The 17,386-nt window shown below is 46.0% G+C and overlaps 2 protein-coding genes across 3 annotated transcripts in view; both read left to right on the top strand.

Moving 5' to 3' along the window:
• CHTF18 (chromosome transmission fidelity factor 18) overlaps window positions 1-17,386 on the top strand; it is a 33,826-nt gene that overhangs the window by 111 nt on the left and 16,329 nt on the right. Inside the window, exons 2-18 of one of the 2 annotated variants that reach the window (XM_083584746.1) lie at window positions 154-263; window positions 2,009-2,269; window positions 2,784-2,931; window positions 3,299-3,497; window positions 3,652-3,741; window positions 4,328-4,380; window positions 5,690-5,846; window positions 6,564-6,776; window positions 7,804-7,901; window positions 8,737-8,860; window positions 8,967-9,112; window positions 10,157-10,250; window positions 10,743-10,841; window positions 11,498-11,628; window positions 12,375-12,546; window positions 13,906-14,130; window positions 16,996-17,145. In XM_083584746.1, the coding sequence (XP_083440872.1) occupies window positions 173-263; window positions 2,009-2,269; window positions 2,784-2,931; window positions 3,299-3,497; window positions 3,652-3,741; window positions 4,328-4,380; window positions 5,690-5,846; window positions 6,564-6,776; window positions 7,804-7,901; window positions 8,737-8,860; window positions 8,967-9,112; window positions 10,157-10,250; window positions 10,743-10,841; window positions 11,498-11,628; window positions 12,375-12,546; window positions 13,906-14,130; window positions 16,996-17,145 (2,451 nt within the window). In that variant the 5' untranslated portion in view covers window positions 154-172. Of the gene's footprint in view, window positions 1-153; window positions 264-2,005; window positions 2,270-2,783; window positions 2,932-3,298; window positions 3,498-3,651; window positions 3,742-4,327; window positions 4,381-5,689; window positions 5,847-6,563; window positions 6,777-7,803; window positions 7,902-8,736; window positions 8,861-8,966; window positions 9,113-10,156; window positions 10,251-10,742; window positions 10,842-11,497; window positions 11,629-12,374; window positions 12,547-13,905; window positions 14,131-16,995; window positions 17,146-17,386 lie in introns of both variants that reach the window. The other variant, XM_083584745.1, reaches the window with a different exon arrangement.
• LOC310748815 (testis-expressed protein 2-like) overlaps window positions 16,671-17,386 on the top strand; it is a 110,678-nt gene continuing 109,962 nt past the window's right edge. The window contains exon 1 of the mRNA XM_083584742.1: window positions 16,671-16,686. The gene's annotated coding sequence lies outside the window, so the exon portion shown is untranslated. The remainder of the gene's footprint in view (window positions 16,687-17,386) is intronic.

The raw sequence follows: 17,386 nt of genomic DNA, 5'->3' as shown, positions 1-17,386 counted from the left end.
TTTGCAGTTGCAAAGCGCGTTTGCTTTTTTTTCCTTTTCTTGCAGGGGGTTGCTTTTTTGTTGCATACCATCAAGCAACAAAGCGAGAGAGTTTGTGGAACTGAGCTTTTTAAATAAATATATTCCTTTTCCTTTTTTGTCCGCATCGCAAAGGAGGGAGGAGATCTTACATATGGAAGAAGATGAGCACGAGCTGTATGGCATTGAAGATGAATTTGAGGAGCAGTTTGCGGACGAGTTGGAGGCGCTGGCTGAGCTGCAAGGTGGGGGCTGATGGGCTTCTCTTGACAGTCATAGAATTCTGGGCTTGAGAACGAGAGGCCAAAATGAGGGGGGGGGGTCTGTCGCTTTTTTGCAGCAACAGCAGCAAGACTTGTTGCATTTACCGAACATAAGTATAACCAAGAGTAAAAACAATCCAAAATACTCACCAGTAGTATATATTAAAGAACTCCACCAGTATACTTGGGGGACAGGTCCTGGCCCTGAGGAGGCTCCAGTCTAGAATTCAGCAGAGGGGGAAAGGCACACCTGTCCCCAATGACCAATTCTATACTGTACATATCCACTTAGAAGTAAATCACATTTGGTTCAGTGGGGCTTGCTTCCAGGTAAATATATTTAGGATTTTATCCTCATTACATCAGCTCTCTTCTTGAACCCCATCATTACATCAGAGAAATAGTTTATAGAGCTGCATAAATAAATAAACAGCAAAGCTCCAAGCACTGTTCATAATAAAATTGTGGCTAAAATGCAACTAAAATCCAGGAAACTTAAAAAAACACACCACAAAATCAGTGAAAACAGATATATAAAACCATGTGCGGGTGCAGCCCTACTAAAAGGCAGGCTTCTTGTAAAATTGGAACAGATACTTTCTGACATTTCTAAAAATGCAAGTTCTGCAAATCAAAGCAGTCAAAGTGGTGCGTTCAATCTCAAGTATGGGCAACTCAACCCATAATGGACTTTATATGCAAATAGTAAAACCTTGAACTTGGCCCAGTAGCAAATTGTCTGCCAGTGCAGATCTTTGAGCACCAGTCTTCTTTGACGATCACATGTAGCAGAGAAAGATTGTCTTCCATGAACATGATCTTAACGAGTCCGTAAGTGACAGTGGAGGCCAATTCTGGATCCACACGTCCTTCCGCAGTGGGGCATAGGTTTCCGCACGGGAGTTGATTACGGTGAGGATTTGTCAAACATGCCTTCCTCTCGGCACATTTCTCCCTTTCATCCTGAGTTTGAGTCTTCAAGGTCCATGACATCTTTGGTAAAGGCCGTTCTCCAATTGGAACGCTTGCAGGCCAGTGTTTCCCTGTTTTTAGTGTTTGTACTACATTTTTTTGGATTTGCCTTGAGAGAGTCTTTAAACCTCTATTGTTGACCAACATTATGCTTTCCATTTTTAAGTTCGGAATAGAGTACAGTGGACCCTCCGGATACGAACTTAATTCATTCCGGGCGTCCAACCGCAACCTGAGAAGTCTGTATCCGGAGGCACCGCTTCTGCACACACGCATGGTGCGATAGAGCGCTTCTGCGCATGCGCGTGAGGCGAAACCCAGAAGTATACACTTCCGGGGTTGCCGTGTTCGCAACCCGGAGTTTATGTATCCGGAGGGATACGTAAGTAGAGGTACGACTGTAGTTGCTTTGGAAGACGATAATCAGGCATCCAAACAACATGACCAGTCCAACGAAGTTGATGTTGGAGAATCATTGAGTTACCAATACTTGAACTATGTGGTCAAGCTATAACGGTTACAGCTATTGCTACTAGGTTTGGTACAGTTAATAGCAAATTTTATAGCAGCCCTTTTTTAGCAGAGCTCATCTCTAAATTACCACACAGAGCTGGTATGGGACCCCACTGTAAGCCCTAATGGATCGTTAGATAATCCGACCTATTTCTCTTTTTAAAAAAAGAAAAGTTCTGCAGCGCTACCAGGTATGGCCAAAGTCATGCTCTCTGTGGTTTTCAACTCCTTTCTTTCAGAAGAAGCACATCCGGCACCCTCCCATAAAGTGTCCGAGTTCCGAAGCAGAAAGCGTACGTTTGAAGAGGCCCTCACTGCCGGGGATTTGGTTAAGGGCTCCAGTCCTGTAGCTAGCCAGCCATGCATGGGAAAGGCTTCTCAAGGCCAGGTCCTCTCTGAGGAGCCCGTCAACCATCTTGGTCTGAAGTCTGGGAAACAAGAATGCCTTGCAGTGGAACCAGAAATCTCTCCAAGTCAACTTCTCCAGGAGACTGCTACTCATAGTAGGTTTTGCTGTGTGCTGTGAGTTTTTCATACAAGTAGTGCTAATTTGCTTGATACCAGCTTGGCAGGAGATCGTCTTATTTATATCCTGCTTTTCTTCTGCAGGGCTCAAAGCAGCATAGTGTTTTGTTAGTCCTCCACTGTATCCTCACAAGCCTGTGAGGTAGGCCAAGCTGAGGGACAATTACTGGCCCAAGACCATTCCATGGATGAGTGGAGTATTTGAGCCTGTGTCTACCCGATCCTAGTCCAACACTAACCACTATACACACTGTCCCTATAATGTGCGGGGGCGATAGGGTCTTTTCTAGGGCCATCTGTCAGGGACTCTTTAGCTGTGGTTTATGCATTGTAGCAGGTTGGGTTAGATGGCCGTAGGGGTCCCTTCGTACTCTACAATTCTATGAGATCTTCTGGCATGTCAGTTTTCTTCTGGCTGCGGCATGCTATCCCTCTGAAGACCAATAGCCCACATTGTTGTAATAGCTGTTCACCTCATTTTGGGTCTGACAGCTCCAAAGCCAAAGCGCCAACGGAGATTTGAAGTCGTGAAGAAGCTGGATTTTGGGACAGAGGAAGAGCAAGCCATCAAAGAGCCACTTCAGAATGGAGCATCTCTCCCTTTTCCTCCAGGTGCCAGTTCTGAACTGCAGGATGAAAGGTGAGTGTTCTGGTGGGAAGGGGGAGAGCGTTGTTGACTCAGTATGTTGCCCTCATTGCACAGTTTTCAAAATCTGACAGTTTCAGGGGTCTTCACCCAGAGGGATCTTCAATGAGATCCTCCACATTGGATTCAGAGGCACTGCCTGCTCCTCAGGGTCTTGTAAGACTTTGAGGTCCTCAACTCTGAGGACTTAATGTCTGGTGCCAGGTCAGCATTAGGCATAACGCAACCCTGGAACACAGTAAAGTTTCAAACAAGTCTAGTGCTTGTACTTGTTCCCCAAAATCTGTTCCGACGTCATGTTTTGAAGGATGGTGTTGAGCCCTCTGATGATTCTTCTCCTTGTGTTTCTTGGACCTCAAAGGACTCACTTCAAAGCACTTGGGATCCCAGATGGCACGGGGGTGAGAGACATGTTCCCACTGCATGTTACACCACCAGAAGAAAAATACAGCAGGAAGGTCCTCAAGCGACCGCCCATCCTGGGGGACTATATCAACGTGACCTCCACTGACGGCACCCGAGTCTTCATGGCTGTGAAGGATGATGGGATGGGAACGCAGGTACCAGCAGGACCAGGAAGCAGAGCTCTTCTACAGCTCGCTACATCCACCCTCTTCCTTTCACTGCTTCAGCTCAGGGGGAGGTGGGCAGCCTTCTAGCCTCCTGACGAGACTGGCACTTAATTTGCATGAAAATCTGTTCTGCTTTCTGCAGTTCTCCAGCTCGGTTGGGTGGAACAGAGAGAGGCCGCTTCAGCTACTGGGCGTCCCATTCTCCTACGTAAAGGAACAAGTTACTGAAGAGGTATTGTCCTTTTGTGATTTCAGATCCTTAGTTTGTTCTGGTTCTGATCCTGATAACTGTTGTTACCCAGTCCAGATGCAACAAGAAACTATGGTTAATTAAACCTTCAGTCGTGGTGCAACAAAAAGGGGAAGGGAAGTGCACGAGACTTGTGTGCATGTCAGTTTAATATGCTGAGATGTGTACCCAAACTGGGACTTTGGACCTCTCCTGGTAAATGCATGCATCAGCCAAACCCCTTTTGAGCAAACCACAGTGGAGTGGAGCATGAGACAACACTGTGCTCCTGATAGCCTGCTCAACATGGGATGTAGAACAGCAGTGAAGAACCTGTTGCTTTCCCTATGTCGTTGGTCTCCAGCTCCCAGGATGATGGGAGTTGTAGTCCCACTGCATCCAGAGGGCCACAGGTTCCACCTTCCTGACATACAGAATAGCTTCGTCCAGTTCAGATTTTGCTTTTAAACGAAGATGCACCTTAAAAGCGAAGGATGAAATGCCTGTCATTCAACACAACCACACACTCATCGTCCTCCACTACGTGAATGTTTTTGCTTTTAGTTTTACAGTCTCCTTTTCATTCCAGCGCCGGAGACAGATCCGTGAGTCTTCACAGAAGCTGACGGAGGTTCTGAACAGGTGGGCTTGGTGGTTCTTCCTCCTAAAGGCTTTTCTAGGGTAGTAGGAAGCTGAATTATCCCGAGTCAAGCCATTGCTTGAAATGGGTCGGTATTACCTATGAAAAAGGTGGGAAGCATTTTTATTTATTTATTTGCTTCAAGGACCACATTAGCTGGTAGGCAACATTCTGGGGGCTGCTGTCCAGAGATGGGTGAGACCAGAGGCAAAGTGGGTGGAGCAGTGATGGTGAGACCTTTGTACAGTAGCCTATATTGGAGCTGCACAGAAGTCTTTGAGGTTTCTGTACACCCTCTCACATCTTGTGGTCCTCCATCCAGACCGGCAAGAGCTCAAGGACATATCACAGCTAGGCCAGAGCACTTGAAGAGGGGATGGAGGATAGGGCTTGCAAATGAGTGTGGCCCAGGGAGAGTCCTAGGGCCAGATAAAGCCCTGGAGGGCCATATTCCCCCAGCTTGTCTATTCTGACTGGCAGTGGCTTTCACACACAACCTGGGACCTTCTACCACTCAACTAGAGCCCTTTCTCTCTTTCTCCTGGATTGGCAAGTTCAGCCTTGGACAGCTATAAATACACAGGCAGAGACATATAAGTTTGCTTGGATTCAGAACAGATAAAAGAAGGTTTTTCCTCATTCAGCACAACTTTGGAACTCGCTCGCACAGAAAGCAGTGATGGCCACCAACTTGGATGGCTTTAAAAGAAAATTGGACAAATTCTTGGAGGATAAGGCTTTTGAGGGCTACTGGCCACAATGGTTAAGCCAGAGGAAGGCAAACTAAGGCCTAGGAGCTGGATGCAGCCCAATCGCCTTCTCAATCCGGCCCGCGGACGGTCCGGGAATCAGCGTGTTTTTACATGAGTAGAATGTGTGCTTTTATTTAAAATGCATCTCTGGGTTATTTGTGGGGCATAGGAATTCATTCATTCATATCCCCCCCCCCCCACACACAAAAATATAGTCCAGCCCACCACATGGTCTGAGGGACGGTGGACCGGCCCATGGCTGAAAAAGGTTGCTGACCCCTGGGTTAGGCTCTGCCTCCACAGTCTAAGGCAGCAATGCTTCTGTGGTTGCTGGAAACCACAAGAGGGGAGAGGGCTCTTGTGCTCAGATCTTGTTTGCGGGTTTCCTATTGGGGCATCTGGGTGGGCACTGTGAGATTAGGATGCTGGACTAGATGAGGCATTGGCCTGATGCAGCAGGATGGTCTATTAGATGAGCAGAAAGCTTTTGAGCTCTGCCAATAGGTAGTCTTCCCACCCAGCAATATAGTGCTTTCAAAATAAGTCTTCCTTCTTGCAGATGTCTTGGGGATGAGGAGACTCAGATGGAAGCCTCGGCCCCCAGTGAGGAAGAAGGGAAGTCTGCCGCAGCGGAAGAGGACGGGGAGGAGGCTCAGGGGTCCCTATGGGTTGATCGGTTCGCTCCCAGGCATTACGTGGAATTGCTCAGTGATGATGTAAGAGTTTCTCGTCAGCCGTTGCTCTTTAGGGGGCACCATTTCTCCATGCAGCTTGCAGCTGCCTTGCAGAAGCGCAGCAGTTGCAACTGAGTATAAAATTCCTCTAGGGAACCCGGATGTCCTTTCTAAGTTTCTAGTCCCTGTGGTGGTAAAGAAAAGCTTGAGGGGGGAAAGGTCTGGTGAAAGTGGAATCTCAGAAGGTTTAATTGGAGACTGTTTTCCTTCATCGTTCGGTAGTGCGCCTGTAACACAGTTTTACCGCCAAACACATTCTGTTTTTTGTTGTTTTTTTTTTTTCCTGGAATAGTATATGATTGGAAGTTTGCATGTTCTCTCAGAAGCAGGGCCTGGCCCCAATACAAAATGGGTAAAGCAGTTTGTTTCTAAAGAAAGAGCATGCGGGTCTCCATCTATTTTAAGCCTTCTCAACCCCCTCTATTTTTTTTACCTGAGTATTGCTGAGCATTTTACCTCAGTATTGCTACTTATTCATTGCAATTTGCTGGGAGGCTTTGGTGTAAAGGCTGCCCTATGTTAGGCAACTCACAAATAATAATAATAATAATTAACATAGGCAGTTGGGTCACCACCAAAAAGGCCCTCTTTATCATAAGTGGTAGTCAGAGGAGGGCCTCTGAAGCTGACTGGAAATTTCTGTTTGTTTTGCCTCATTTGAGGAAGGTTGTCCTGACCCTCTTCTCTCTCCCCCCTCAGTACACAAACCGCTGCCTTTTGAAGTGGCTCAAGCTTTGGGACACGGTTGTGTTTGGGAAGGAGAAGCCCACCAAGAAGCCCAAGACAAGCGCCGAGGCTCACCAGACATCCAGACACCCCAAAGAGCAGCAGAGCAAATGGAAGAGCAAAGCCCAGTTGACAGAGGAGGCCCTGGAGGCCGAGCTGGACCATCACAACCGACCAAAATACAAAGTGAGGAGGCTGGCTGAGGTGGAGAAGGGCGTTGGGGCCAGGGGGTTGTCCACATGGATCCTGCAGGCAGCTGGGCAACTTCTAGGGCACTTGCAAAAGGTCTCAGCAAATATCCCCTCAAAAATCCAGAAGAGGCTGTTTGCTTGGCCTAATCATTTCCAGTTCACGCTGCCTTGGCCTCTCACAGTAAACGCATAGCAGGCAGATCCGGAAAGGCCCGGAAAAGTCCTACAGAAAGGCAAACAGCTGCAGTCGTTGATGTTCTAAGTGTGGAGGAAACGAGAGGGGTGACCTCTCTTTGGAATACCCTTCTCCACCGAGGGAGTAGGTGCAAAATGGAAAGCCAGTGCAGTGATTAAAAGTTGCAAAATGAATGTGCAGGCTGATCCCATGCATATTTATCCACACGCACCCCACACTAGAAGTTGTGGATATCCAGTGACGCTGAACGTTGGAAAATTCAGGGCAGATCAATTAAAGGACTTTTCATGCAGCACAGAGTTAAACTCTGGAGCTCGCTCCCAGAGGAGGCAGGATTTGCCACCAACCTAGATGGCTTTAAAAGAGGATTAGACAAATTCATGAAGGAGGCTTTTGAGGGCTACTCACCACAGTGACTATGCTCTGCCTCCATGGTTTCAGGCAGCGATGCTTCTGAATCCCTGTTTCTGGAACCACAGGAGGGGAGAGACTCTTGTGCCCGGGTCCTGCTTGTGGGTTTCCCAGAGGCATCCAGTTGGCCACTGTAAGAACAGGATTCTGGACTAGATGGGCCACTGGCCTGATCCAGCAGGCTGTTCTTCTGTTCTTAAGCTCTTTAACTACAAAAAATTGGAATAGGAGCTTAGATCCACACCTGGTGGTAACAAAGTGAAAGTTGAGGCTGACCCTACCAAGGATAAAATGTTTGGGGAATATGTTCTAATTCCTTTTTTCCTTTTAAGGTGCAAAAAGTGCTTGCAAGGTTTGCTGTAAAGCCCTGGATTTTGATGTTATTGTGGCTTTTCTCTTTGTTTGTTGCCTGCAGGTTGCCCTCCTGTGCGGACCACCCGGCCTGGGGAAGACCACTTTGGCTCACGTCATTGTGAAACATGCTGGGTACAACGCAGTGGAGATGAATGCCAGGTGAGCCAGCCAAGGAGCCTTTCTTTTGCCTTTCTCTGGGTTCCCTGCCACCTGCAGTTCTGGTACACCCAAGCTAAACCACTGCGAGACTACAAATGCACTATGACTAGAGTACTAGATGCAGGCGTCACAGGTTCATGTCCCCTCTAGGCCCTGTGGGTGACCTTTTGGAGGCTCAGTTGTTCCCTTGTCACATCTGTGAAATGGGTGCAAGTCATGACATAAGTTACAGGCTTGGCTTAAGCCACCTTACAGGCTGTATTCCTTTATTTCATATGTGGGGAGCCTTTGGTTCAGTACAACCTGAACTACAACTTCCATCATCCCTGGTCATTGGCCATGCTTGCTAGGCCTGATGGGAGTTGTAGTTCAGGTTGTACTGAACACCTGCTTTAAAGCGGAGTAAAAAGACAAGATCCTGCCTCGAGGAGTTCAGAATCTAATATTTGACAGCAGGAGCAGCAAAAGAAGGCAAAGCAAGGAAGCAATGTGTGGTTTAAGATGCACATGATCGGATGAGATTTACACAGTAGGGCATGAGAGGTGGTAGGGTGAGCCGAAGGCTTCACCGAAATGTTGGGTTTTCAGCAGGAATTTTAAAGTAGCATGAAAGGTGGCACTACGGAGCTCTCCTGGGAGACAATTCCAGGCCAGGAATTCTGTATCAGGCCCCTCCCCAGAAAAGGGGCCAGCCTTGGATCCAGCAGATGTTGGGATATTCAGCACAGATAAAAGGAAGAACTTCTTAATGCTGAGCATAGTTAAATTATGGAATTCAATTATCCACTGTCGGCGCACTTCTGCCAACCTTTCTGAGGCAGCATTTTTGTTTCAGCGATGACCGTAGCCCCGATGTCTTCAAAACACGGATTGAAGCAGCCACCCAGATGAAGTCTGTGCTAGGAGCCAATGAGAAGCCCAACTGCCTGATTATTGATGAAATTGACGGGGCTCCTATGGTGAGAGAATTTCTTCATGTAAGGTGGAGAGTCATGTAAGGTGGCCCCATCCCTTCCCCACCAAGAATTTACCTTTCCTTCTGTTCTGCCTTGTTCTCTTCTTCAGGCATCCATCAATGTGCTGTTGGGCATCATCAACCGTAAAGCAGCAGAGGTGGAATCGGGCGGGAGTACCAGCGGGGCAAGCGGCAAGAAGAGGCGAAAAGAAGGAGGGCTCCTTCTCCGGCCAATCATCTGCATCTGCAATGACCAGTAAGATTCTGTCTGGGCCAGTGTGGCATAGTGGTCACACTAGGACCTGGGGGAGACCAGGGTTCAAATCCCCACTGGGTTGTGAAGCTCACCGGGTGACCTTGAGCAAGTGACTGCCCTCAGCCCAACCTACCTCACAGGGTTGTTGTGGGGATTAATTCAGATGGGGAAGAACCACATACACCACCTTGAGCTTGGATAAAACAGTGGGATATAAATGTAACCAAATAAATAAATTCACACATATGGGAGCATGGCCGCACTACCTGTTCGGAGGTTGAAGCAAAGCATTGTGGGAATGACATTGGTCATCTTGACCGGTTACTGTTTATTGGTAGGGGCCTAAAAAGCTTCATTTCCCACATTAGGCCTGCCAGATCTCGAGGAGAAACGTCTCCTAAATTTTCAAAGCTGAAACTTGAAAAATCCCGTTATTAGATTTCAAACCCTGAACATGTGTATCTTTTGTGTCACTCCCACCCACCCTTTGATTTCTGTATTCTTCTGTCTCTGGACTAAAAGCCCTCTCTCCCCTCAGCCCTGACCAACTCTACTTTCAGAACCCTTTTGTCCACCACACTGACAGCCAGAAACTTGTACTGCATACAAATAAGAGATGAGGAAGAATGGCAAACTAAGCTGTTGGACTATGCTGAAATGGCAAAACTGACCGGAAAGCTCAGGAACCAAGAAAACCAAAACTTCAACAAAGAATGGGAAAATTTTTATAATTTACTTGAGAGACCACTGTCAGCTGATGAAAACATTAGCAGGATTACAATAACACTTGTAACATAGAAGATTTTATGGACAAAATGCAGAGACATAAAATCTGGATGATGAAATAATATGCAGTTGAAAAGGTTTATAATAGGACCCATGGAGGGGAAAGTGGGAAGTCTAAAGATTCGGAGAAATCGCTAAAAATGGATATTGCCATTTTGTATTGTTGTAACTCTACACTTGTAAAATAAAAAAAAAATTATTTCGAAAAACAAATTATTTCCCTGCCAATATACATCTATGCCTCTTCTCTTTTTCTAGGTACGTCCCTTCTCTGCGTCTGCTGAGACAACAAGCCTTCCTTCTCAACTTCCCCTCAACAGCCCCATCCAGGCTGGTCCAGAGGCTGCACGAAGTAAGACCCAGACCCAATATAATTTATTCTTCCGTTGCCTTGGGACTATACTTCCCTGCAGCATGAACTTTGTACCTGTGTCAGCCTTTAAAGAACTCACCTGGCCTGGTGGCTCTTTCTGTGGTGAGGAACATGGCCGCCAGGCAAGCAATCCAGGGAAGCTTGGCAAAAGCTAGCTCACTTCTTCATTATGTTTCTTTATTATCCATTCAGTTTTATTATTTTTAATAAATATTTTACACAATTTTGTGTAGACCGCTTAGGTCTTTGTTGATTAAGCAGTATATGTTTGGAAAGTTGATTCGACTTTTAACCTATTTCTATTCCGTTGTTATGTTATCTTTTTGAAAGTCTTAAAATATAAGGGTTAATTTTTCATAGTGCTAATTTTATTATATTTAACTTTTCTGCAAACCGCTTTGAGGTTTTTTTTTTAAAAAATAAATGTTCACATGTGCAGCTGCCTCTAATATACATATTTTTGCATTTCAGATCACCATTAAGCAAGGCATGAAGGCTGACACAGGGGCCCTCTTGGCATTGTGTGAAAAGGCAGAAAATGACATTCGCTCTTGTATTAACACCCTGCAGGTAACTTCACATACCCCACTTTCCTCTTAATATCAGGGATGGAGGAGAATTTCTATTTTGTTTGCATTTTAATGAGGAACCACCTCATTCTCACTTCAAGAATCTATGCACAAACCAAAACTTAGCCCTTATTTGAAATTCACACTTGCCTGAGTTTTGTGATGCAGTTCTCTATTTGATTAACCACAACAAAGGCACAGAAGTGCATACATTAGGGGAAAATGTGTACGAAAACACATATTTGGGTGAAAATCACATTAAAATGTGCACTGTTAGGGGGGAATTGCTTTCAGAAAAATGTGTGTATTAATCAAAGCTGCATAGAAGAATGTGTTTATTAGGAAAACTTTGCACCAAAATGCCAAGGAATTTTCATGAGAGAAATAAAATAAATAAAAATGTAAAAATTATTTGTGACTGGCCCACGAGCATCCGGTGAGCTTTATAGCTGAATGAGGATTTGAACCCTGGTCTCTCCTATGTCCTCTTCCAACATTAACCGCTGCACCACTTTAACACTTTATTGCAAACTGATGTGAAAATGTGGAGAACTTAGTAAAAGGGCTTAGTAAAAGAGGAAACTTGGAGAGTCTGAAATTGACAGGCCCGTCAACCCCGTTCCATGTCCTCAAATCTCCCTTTGTTGTCTTTCTAAGTTCCTGCACAGTCGAGGTAAGAAGGAACTGAACGCTAGGACCGTGCAGACCACGCAGGTTGGCTCTAAAGACCAGAACAAAGGGCTGTTCTCCATCTGGCAGGAGATCTTCCAGCTTCCAAAAGTGCAGAGGTGAGGAGGGGGAGCTTCTGCGCTTCATTCGGCAGATCCTTTAGAACTTAAGAGGAGCCCATTGGATCAGGCCAATGGCCCATCTCGTCCAGTGTCCTGTCCTCACAATGGCCACACAGGTAACGGGGGGAAACCCTCAAGGAGGACCCAAACTCTAAAAAGCACGCTCTCCTCCTGTGGCTTCCAGCAACATGCCAATTTGTCCTTTCCAAGATGCATTTTGGGGTATATTTCTTAATAGAAGTGCAAAAATGCACCAGGTTTTAAGGCTGCAAGGAATTTTGCAAACTGAACTATTGTTTCCAGACATGACATCTTTATTTGATTTTTTTTTCTTTTAATTATGTTATTTAGACCATTAAAAGCTGCAGATGCTTTCTTTTTTCCTGATGTTTGTGCATGGAGGACTTGTATTTGGTAGAACAGTGTGAGATAAATTTTAAAATTATTTATTTGGCAATGCTTAAATACTGCTTAGAATTTAAGTGGTTTACGTAAAGTAGTATGCTGTACGGTACTGATTATTTTTTAAATGGTGATTAAAAATTACGAAAATATAGCAAAAATTATTTGTTTTGAAAACAAAAGTACATAAAGAAATCATGTCTCCACATTTTGACAACTGCAAAGTTCACTGTTGCTTGATTCCACCCCCACCCCCCGCCTCCACCCCCACCCAGCACTATGGGGAAGCTTTAAACTGCATGACCAATCTTAACCCTTCTGCTTCCTGCTTCTGTTCCAAGGCAGAGAATTGGTTTGGACCCTTCAATTCCGGCTCACCTCCTTGCTAATGGTGGCGATGACAACCTGTTCCATGCGACCTCGGCTAGAGCTTCCCTTAATCCAAATGCCCAAAGGTTTCACCACATCCTGCATCTAAGCATGTCCTCAGGAGAACATGAAAAGCTTACCCAGGCATGTAGTTTGTGTTTCATTTTTCGCTTTGGTGTGGAAAAGCAAAATTCAGACCACTAGTTCAGATCCTTATCTCCCCATGTCCTTCGCACCCCCAAATATATATTATCTAGAGCTTGGGCCAAGTTATAATACTTAAGAAACAGAATTATATTATTTTTTTTAAAAAAATTATCCAGTAGCACCTTCGAGACCAACTAAGTTTGTTCTTGGTATGAGCTTTTGTGTGCATTCACACTTCTTCAGATACAGAGGCACGCAAAATTATAATGACTTGAAGACATTCAGAATGAAACCTAAAACTTAGAAAAACACTACATGTGGATTTCAGCATTCCACCATCTTTCAAAAGCTTATTCAGTTAAAAGCTGTGATTCTGAAAGTTGGTCAGGCTCTGAATTTGGTGAAGCTCATACAGATGAAAAGCCCAGAGCTGTAGGGTAGCCTCTGTGAATGCCTTTCAATGTTGCATTTGGGGGTTGCAGTTCAACAAAAGATACTGGCTGACACCTTGGCCACATTCACACCATACATTCAAAGCAGTGTGTAAAGCCAGATTGGCTTCCCATGTTCAAGTGATCATCTGGAATGGACCATTAAGGAGAACAAAAGGAAAGTGATGAGCCATTAGAAATCCCACCAGAGAGAGCAATAACTCCTTCAGATCAGAGTTAGTTAGAATACAAAAGGCTGCTGTGGCTAGGGGAGAAGGCAGAACCTCTTGGGGTGTCAATGCTTTAAGCCCCTCCATCGTAGGCTAAGATGCTATATATGTGTAAATAAATCATATACAGTCATACCTCGGGTTAAATATGCTTCGGGATGAATATTTTCGGGTTGTGCACCGCAGCGACCCGCAGGTAACGGAGCACGTTACTTCTGGGGTTCTCTGCTCGCGCAGACGCTCAAAATGACGTCAAAATGACGTCACATGCGCAGAAGCGGCGAATCGCGACCCGCAGATCCAGAATGGATCCCGTTCTCATCCAAAAGTACCACTGTATCATGAAGATGCCACAGTTTCTGTTGTGCCTCATTTCCAAAGGAAACATAAACCCTGGAACTTCGCACCACTCAGAAATTGGGGTAGCATACAACAATGTCTTGGAAGCTGTATTTTGTTGAAGGCTCTGAGAGGAATTGAACTACAATTCCAAGAGTGGTTTAACGGTCAGTTCTTCTCACAGGGAACTCAGGGAATTGTAGCTCCATGAGGGGGAATAGGGCGTCTCCTGACAACTCTCGGGACGCTTAACAAGCTACATGTCTCAGAATTCTTTGGGGGTGAGCCATGACTGTTTCACAAGCGCATTATGGTTCATGGTTGTGACTGTGGCTTGTCTCTGCTTCCCTTGGCAGGGCTTGTACGACAACTTTCTGAACATGAAGATAAAGGACTCTGCCTTCGACTCGCTCTGCCTGGCCTTGGAGTGGCTGGGCTTCTCCGACCTGGTGAACAAGGCAGTCCTGCACAGGCAGAACTTCCAGCTCATGCGCTACTTGCCCTTCCTCCCCGTCGCTTTCCACTTGCTCTTTGCCGCTTCCAGCGTTCCCCGCCTGGCCTACCCCAACAGCCAGCACGAGGCATGTATTGAGAGAGGAGTGGTTGTGGGCAGAGCCAGGTGTCGCAAGCCAAGTGGCGCTGTCTTGGAGGGGGTGGGCAGATCCTGTGGGGAGGGCGAGAGATCAGGGAGCTGGAACTCCCGGGGGGGGGCGCCAGTTGGAATGAAAAGGAAGAGGCAGGGTGTGTGGAGCTTGTTGGAGTTTACACTTAGCCATGCAGTTCACCTGCAGTCCCTTTAACCCTAGCCTGGCCTATGCATTGCTCAGATTCATGCATTGGAAGAGCTTGGCAGAACCCAAAACCTGAGTTTGAGTTCATCTAGCAATGTGAGACTGCTCTGCACTAGTTGTGTTTCTTTATGCTCTGAGGCAGCAAGGTACTGCAGTGTTGGGAATTGTCCAAGAATCATTGCTTACATAATCTGTTACACACTTTGATGAACTGTTAATAGCTGAGGAAGTCCTTCAGGGCGAAACAAGGAAATAATCCTGAAACCTTGTTCTACCCTCTACCCTACCCAGCTGCCTGAGTCAGCCTGCCTGTGTCTGCTACCTGTGCTAGCCAGACTCATCAGCTGTATTGTCCGTGACATTCTGGGGACTTTTCCTTAACCACATTCAAGGACTGTAACATATAAACTAAAACAAGAATGTACAGTACAACCTCTACTTACAATCAACCTCAAACTCCGCTCTCTTTTTAATCTGAACTGCAAAACTGTTCTTAAATTAGAGTGTATCAGTCCGGCGGCCCTACCTTCAATTAAAAAGAAGTTACAGCTACTTGACTTCTCTAACACAGCTGCCGATGCAAGAGGGCCGTGTTCAGGCCTAGCCCTAGCTATTCCTCCCCCTGAAGGAATCCCTCTATACTGCTTCACAATTTCTTCGGAGGCTAAGCGAAGGGCCTTTACCTGTGCCCGTCTCAACTGTTTTCCTACAGCAGTTCTGTCGGGTCGTTATTCCAGAGTCCCCATCGCAAACAGAACATGCAACTGTAATGACTCGGCCCTGGAGACTATGGAACATGTAATGCTCTTCTGTCCCAACTGGACAGATGAAAGATCTCGGTTTTTAACTCCTCTCATGAACAAGCTTCATCTCCCAATCCAGCCCTGGATAGTGTCCCTCTTTTTGCAAGATTCTGATTGTTGGATCACCGAGATGACAGCTAACTTCCTGCTCAGTGTGATGAAGAGGAAAGCTGCACTAACTTATTTTTCAACACCACAGCTGTAGTCGATACTCTGCACAATCGGATGAAGTTCCAAGTAGCTTTATAGTACAAGGACAATGGAGCTAGGACAAATCTGAGGAGCTGAAGGACCCCTTTAATGATCCTCCTCCAGCCTCAGCAGTTTTTTGTCTTTTTATTCTTGAACTATCGGTCATTCGATGTTTTAAATCCCCTGTTGTTTCTGTTATCTCCTCCCCCCCCCCTTTAAGTATTTGCCCAGGACGATATCTACCTTTACCTCCCCACCCCCATTTTATGTTATGCTGTTATTTCTATGTATATCATGCTATGGCCACACGGCTAATGCAATAAAATCTATATATATATACTTACAATCATAATTCGTTTCAGAGGCCTGTCCGCTGGGCGAAAGCGGACGCTAGTAGCGGTGCCATTGTGCGCGTGCGCATTCAGTGGCAGCGCACTTCTGCGCATGCATAGACGACAGGAGCCGCTTGTGTGCACGCGCAGACACAGAATCTGCTTCTGTGCATGTGCGAATCGCTGCAAACCCAGTGTTTACTTCCAGGTTTGCCGCAATTGCAATTTGGAACGTCCGCAAGAAGAGGCGGGTGTAAGTCGAGGGTCCACTGTATGAAGAAAGGAAGAAATATATCTTCATTGGATTTAATTAAATAGATTATATACCTTGCTTAAGGATTGTTTATGGTATACATCCTGGACTTGATTCGTATGATAGGAAGTAACCGGTAAAGAAATTTGTTACAAACATTACCACTCAGCCTGTTGCGCTCTATTGCATCTGCGTAACAAGGTATTGTATTTGTTTTGACGCTGAGGCAGCAAGGGGCATTCCTAATTAATCCTGAGTCCAGGCTTGTTCAGTTTTCTCCTTGATCCTGGAGCTTACCAGTTTCGAAAGCTGGTGTACCTACTATTGTCATCGCTCAGTGGCCCAGCACCTTGTTTTGCATGAAAAAGTTCCCAGGCTCAATTCCCAGTATCTCTGTGGACAAATAACTGGCTAGGTACAAAGCAGTTTCCTTCGTACCTGCATAAGTTCTGCTAGGCCAGGGGTCTGCAACCCGCAGCTCCAGAGCCGCATGTGGCTCTTTTACACCTTTGCTCCGGGGCGGATACTGGTGAGGGGAGGAGGCGCATTGTGCGCCCCAACACTCCCCACTGTGACGGGCGCTATACTGGCTGTGACGTCGCATGGGGGCGGTGCGTGCGTTAGTCACGCACCGTCCCGACGTCACCTTCCCGCCCGCCGGCCTGATACATTGTAAGGGGCATGTACGCTGGTCACTGCATTGAAAGGGGGCATGTACGCTGGTCACTGTTTTGAAGGGGAGTGAAGAACACACACACACAAAAAGGTAACTTGTTAATTTAACGTTTATTTCTATGAGGAGGAGTAATTCTGAGGGGTCAAACAAAGAAATAATTTTTAAAAAGTGACAAAAAAGTTATTTTTATAATGACGAGTTTTGTGGCTCCCAGTTTTTTTTTCTTCGGAAACGGGTCCAAGTGGCTCTTTTTGTCTTAAAGGTTGCAGACCCCTGTGCTAGGCTGACCTTTCACATCTTGCTGAAGTTGCCCTGTCGGTCAACATTCCACGTCATGATGATAAAACGTAACTTGGAGACTGACAGCTCACTAGTGCCCCTTGTTTTGTTTTTCTCAAGTCCCTGGTGAAGCTGACTCAGATGCAGAACCTCATTGCTTCCATGATGTCTGGGATCACGCCAACCTCCCGCAGCCGTGCCGGACCACAATCTCTCGTCCTTGAGGCCCTTTGCCTCCTCTTGGAGATTATCTCACCGAAACTGAGACCGGTAAGGAAGCCCTTCTGTTATGAGAATTTTATTTTCATCGTCATATATATGTGATTTATTGCCCACCCCTTACCCTAAGGTCCCAGGACTGATCACAGCCATTTAAAATACAATATTGACCACAGTTTAATACAAATTACATTCACAAAAGTAGTCTGGGTCATAAAACTATACATCACATGTGTCAAAGGCCCAGGGTAAACAGGCACATCTTCACCATACCGCCAAAAACTGTATAATG

The sequence above is a fragment of the Podarcis filfolensis genome, assembly GCF_964270895.1.
Source record: "Podarcis filfolensis genome assembly, chromosome: 14".
Taxonomy (NCBI): Eukaryota; Metazoa; Chordata; class Lepidosauria; order Squamata; family Lacertidae; genus Podarcis; species Podarcis filfolensis.
The sequence above is the reverse complement of the archived record's forward strand: the minus strand, read 5'-3'. Positions and strand labels throughout refer to the sequence as shown.